The 4,833-nt window shown below is 44.7% G+C and overlaps 1 protein-coding gene across 1 annotated transcript; it reads right to left on the minus strand.

Moving 5' to 3' along the window:
• Positions 1-2,660: 2,660 nt before the first annotated feature.
• LOC130680979 (DPEP2 neighbor protein-like) lies at positions 2,661-4,310 on the minus strand. The gene is made up of 2 exons (XM_057492876.1): positions 4,145-4,310; positions 2,661-2,986 (listed from the first exon to the last, which is right to left on the minus strand). Exons 1-2 carry the CDS (start codon positions 4,308-4,310, stop codon positions 2,661-2,663), a joined length of 492 nt encoding a protein of 163 aa, XP_057348859.1.
• Between the last annotated feature and the right edge of the window lie 523 nt (positions 4,311-4,833).

The raw sequence follows: 4,833 nt of genomic DNA on the forward strand, positions 1-4,833 counted from the left end.
TTGAAGAAGGAAGTAGGATCCCAAATGAATAGTCTAAAGTCACAATTACTGAAACTGGAAAAGAAAGGACAAATGTGGCCCAAAGTCAGGAGAAGGAGGGACATAATAAAGATCAGAGAAGAAGTAAATAAAATTGAGAAGAGTAAAACAATAGAAAAAATAAGGTTACCTAGAGCTGGTTCTTTGAGAAAGTATACAAAATAAGATAAGCCCCTAGCCCCACTTAATAAGAAAAAAAGAGAATCTACACACATAAACAGACTAGAAATGAGAAAGGAAAAATCACGATAGAACGCACAGAAATACAAAGAATTATTAGAGAGTACTATGAAAATTTATATGCTAACAAGCTGGAAAACCTAGGAGAAATGGAAAACTTCCTAGAAAAATACAACCTTCCAAGACTGACCAAGGAAGAAACAGAAAATCTAAACAGACCTATTACCAGCAATGAAATTGAATCAGTAATCAAAAAACTACTGAAGAACAAAACTACCAGGCCATGTGGATTCACCGCTGAATTTTACCATACATAATAAGAAGACATAATACCCATTCTCCGTAAAGTTTTCCAAAAAATAGAAGAGGAAGGAATACTTGCAAACTCATTCTATGAAGCCAGCATCACTCTAATACCAAAACCAGGCAAAGACCCAACCAAGAAAGAAAATTACAGACCAATATCCCTGATGAACATAGATGCAAAAATACTCAACAAAATATTAGCAGACAGAATTCAAAAATACATCAAGAGGATCTTACACTTTGATCAAGTGGGATTCAACACAGAGATGCAAGGACGGTACAAAATCCATCACATCATCCACCACATCCGCAAAAAGAAGAACAAAAACCACACAATCATCTCCATAGATGCTGAGAAAGCATTTGACAAAATTCAATGTCCATTCATGATAAAAACTCTTAACCAAATGTGTATAGAGAGCAAGTACCTCAACATAATAAAGGCCGTATATGACAAACCCATAGCCAACATCATACTTAACCGCGAGAAGCTGAAAGCTTTTCCTCCATTATCAGGAACAAGACAGTGATGCCCTCTCTCCCCACGGTTACTCAACATAGTATTGGAGGTCCTACTGGCAATCAGACAAAACAAAGAAATACAAGGAATCCAGATTGGTAAAGAAGTCAGACTATCCCTATTTGCAGATGACATGATATTGTACATTAAAAAAACCCTAAAGACTCCACTCAGAAAATACTAGAAGTAATATCAGAACTCAGCAAAGCTGAAGGATACAAAATTAATACACAGAAATCTGTTGCTTTCCTATACACCATCGACGAACTAGCAGAAAGGGAAATCAGGAAAACAATTCCATTCACAATTGCATCAAAAAGCATAAAATACCTAGGAATAAACCTAACCAAGGAAGTGAAAGACCTATACCCTGAAAACTACAAGCACTCCTAAGAGAAATTAAAGAGGACACTAACAAATGGAAATTCATCCCATGCTCTTGGCTAGGAAGAATTAATATTGTCAAAATGGCCATCCTCCCTAAAGCAATCTACAGGTGCAATGCAATCCCTATCAAAATACCAACAGCATTCTTCAATGAACTGGAACAAATAGTTCTAAAATTCATATGGAACCACAAAAGACCCCGAATAGCCAAAGCAAATACCATGATCAAGTGGGATTCATCACAGGGAATAATAAAGCATGTGGCAACTCAATTCCCAACTTCAAGCTCTACCTCAAAGCCTCAGTAATCAAGACAATTTGTTACTGGCACAAGAACAAACCCACCGACCAGTGGAACAGAGAGTCCAGATATTAACCCAAACATATACAGTCAATTAGTATATGAGAAAGGAGCCATGTATATACAGTGGGGAAATGACAGCCTCTTCAATAGCTGGTATTGGCAAAACTGGACAGCTACATGTAAGAGAATGAAACTGGATTATTGTCTAACCCCATACACAAAAGTAAATTTCAAAAGAATCAGAGACCTGAATGTAAGCCATGAAAACTTAAAACTCTTAGCAAAAAACAGTCAAAAATCTCTTGGACATAAACACGAGCAACTTCTTCATGAATATATCCCCCCAGGCAAGGGAAAGAAAAGCAAAGATGAACAAGTGGGACTGCATCAAGCTGAAAAGATTCTATACAGCAAAGGACATCAGTAGAACAAAAAGACATCCTATAATATGGGAGAATATACTCATAAATGACAGTTCTTTTAATGGCAGCTCTGGCTCCCGGCTCCTGCATTAACCAGGGCAGTGGCGGGACGGCACCAAAGCATGCGAGGATGGGAATGTGGGCTCAGCCTGGGACCGATTGTGACAACCCCAGGAGGTGGGCAGGGGCCAGCCGCCCAGAATCCTTCTGCCCCGACCAGGGCATGTCCCCACCGCCAGGTGGCCCCAGGACTGGACTGGGGCAAGACACAAGGACACACATCGTGTGGGTGCGCCTGGCAGAAGCTTTCCGGGCACTGAGACAACACAACACACTGACGCTGGGAAAAGATCGCACTTTTTATTAACGGTATGTGACTAATAAATACATAACTGCAGCCAATAAATTATTACGAAAACTAGAAATTTATTAGAAAACTACAGTTAATGTGGGGTGGGAGGTGGTGATGGGGTTGGGAAGTGGGACCACTGTATTTCAGCTGTTAACGTCGTGCCCTCTTTCCAGCAGTGGCTCTGCCAGCACGCTTCTGTGGGGTCTCCCTCTTGGCAGTAGGTTGTAGCCGCTGAATTTTGGCTGGGGGGCAACCTAGTTCTTCATCTGAGAATGAGTTTGTTGCAGGTCTCTTGGGTGCCCGCCTGGGGAGGGGCTTCTCTTCCACTGGGGTGGGCATAGGTGCCATCACATAGGCTTGGTAGCCACCAATGAGGGGGATGGTTTGTCCGTTCCAATAGAACTGGGCGTTAATATGCCCTTCGTCAATAATGTGGTGGTAAGAGGTTGTAGCCGAAGGGGAAGCCGCTGCTGCTGCTGCAGAGAAAACCAGAGCTGATCAGTTACTCTTCCTGTACACAGTGTCCTGCCAGAACCTTCCCTCTGTCATGTCTCTCTGAGTTTCTGGCTGAAGCCATTCGATCTGCTTGGCATCTACAACCCAGACTTGGCCCATCACCTCTATGAATCTCCTAGAGAAGCAATGTTGGCTGCAAAGCAATTCCATGGAGGCTGTGGCAGCAGGAGACCAGGAAATCTGTTCCCCACTCCCAGAAAAAAACTCAACCTGAAAATGATTACAATCAGGATCCCCTCCATCTCTCCCTTCCACAACAGAGGAAGCATTTGTTAAAGTCTCTCACTTCTGAGGCGGTTTTAGTGGAAATACCTTTCCAGTTTTGGAAAAAATAATCTTACACGAATCAGTTAAGAACCCCTCTCCCTTTGAGCCCCATCTGTGTTGCCTTCTTCAACCACGCTGAACTCTAGCCCTCTGATACTTTCATGTAGATTTGAAAAAGGCCAAATCCCAAAGCAGAGTGACCAGGAGGCTCAGGCCAGAATGTGGGTATGTAGTCTAGGCTCACATCAGCGCAACATCTGAGACGTCTTTCCCTGAGCCGTTAGGTCTCAGTTTCCCTTTATCACTCCCATTGACTCTTCTGCTCTTCCCATCGGTATGACACCCTTTTACCTGCTACTCAGAGGCTCAGTCTGGTATGTGTCTGAGGGGACCCATGTGGACAGCATGGTGAAGGGGCCCAGGTTGGACGGTGAGGTTATGAGTGTCCCTCAACACCTCTTTCTCAAACTGCTCCGTTTACACAGAAATGCTCTTGACTTTTGCTAGGAGGCTAACCATCACACTGGCTATTCTGCTGGTCCTAGAACAGGCCAGCCTCATTCCTACCTCAGTATCATTCACTTGCCATTTCCCCAAGGGTCTGGAATGAAGCACTTGTAGCCCAAAGGTGGAGGGAAGGCTACATTTATAAAGATTAGTAACTTTCTGAATGCTTGCCCAGGGATGACATTTCACTTGCCCTCAGCAGTGAGCAGAAACACTGGTATTAGTTAACAGCTGGGGAAGTTCTGACGTATTGGGGGCAAGCCCGAAAGGAGAAGCCAGGTGGTAGCCAGGTGAGGCTGTGTGCCCACCAGTGACTCTTGTACAGATGCCCCGCCTCAGCCTACCTGCTGCGCAGCCCTGCCAGGGCACAGAGAATAAGTTACACTGGATGTAAATCTGGTGAGACATTCTCAGGCAGCCAGACTGCTCTCTGGTCTCAAACTGGTAGGAGTGCTTCTCCAAGAACACTGGGTTTGCGTAGTCACGCTGCCGAGGCAACAGTGAGGTCATCGATACCCAGTGAGGTCACATATGGAACCTTGCGACTTGAGGGACAGGCTTCAGGCTCTCTTGTGAAAGAGAGCAGGGTGGAGGCAGAGGGGCACCCTACCTGGCCCTTCCATCTAGCTCTCCGTATCCATGCCTTAGTCAAGTAGCCATTTCCTGTAGAATGTACCTGTGGGCTGGCACGGGAGGCCAAGAGGCCCACATTCTGAGATTGGCTTGAAGGGCAAGATTAACCTAAGAGACAGCCAGGGTGTTTGGCACTGAGCCTAAGGATCCCACAGTTGGAAAGGCAGAGATTTGGGTGGACTAGGGAATCAGTGAAGGCTCCTTGGCAGTGCGCCTGAAGGGCAGTGTGCCTTGGGACCTATGGAGAGGAGAGGGAAGGCACTCCAGTTGGGAAAAATAAAAGCAAAGACAAGTTCTTCTTAACCTTGACCTGCCCCAGATGGTAATTCATAGAACCTTTGTGATTTTACAAGTAAGACTTCAAAAAATCAAGAGGTTAAGGGGCCTGTAGATGACCCAG

The sequence above is a fragment of the Manis pentadactyla genome, chromosome 15 (genome assembly GCF_030020395.1).
Source record: "Manis pentadactyla isolate mManPen7 chromosome 15, mManPen7.hap1, whole genome shotgun sequence".
Classification (NCBI taxonomy): Eukaryota; Metazoa; Chordata; class Mammalia; order Pholidota; family Manidae; genus Manis; species Manis pentadactyla.

Coding starts and splice junctions, on each gene's coding strand:
- LOC130680979 (XM_057492876.1), bottom strand. CDS start 4,310: ATGACCTCACTGTTGCCTCGGCAGCGTGACTACGCAAACCCAGTGTTC. Junction 2,987..4,144: donor CTGGCAGGGCTGCGCAGCAG/GTAGGCTGAGGC, acceptor TTTTCTCTGCAG/CAGCAGCAGCGGCTTCCCCT.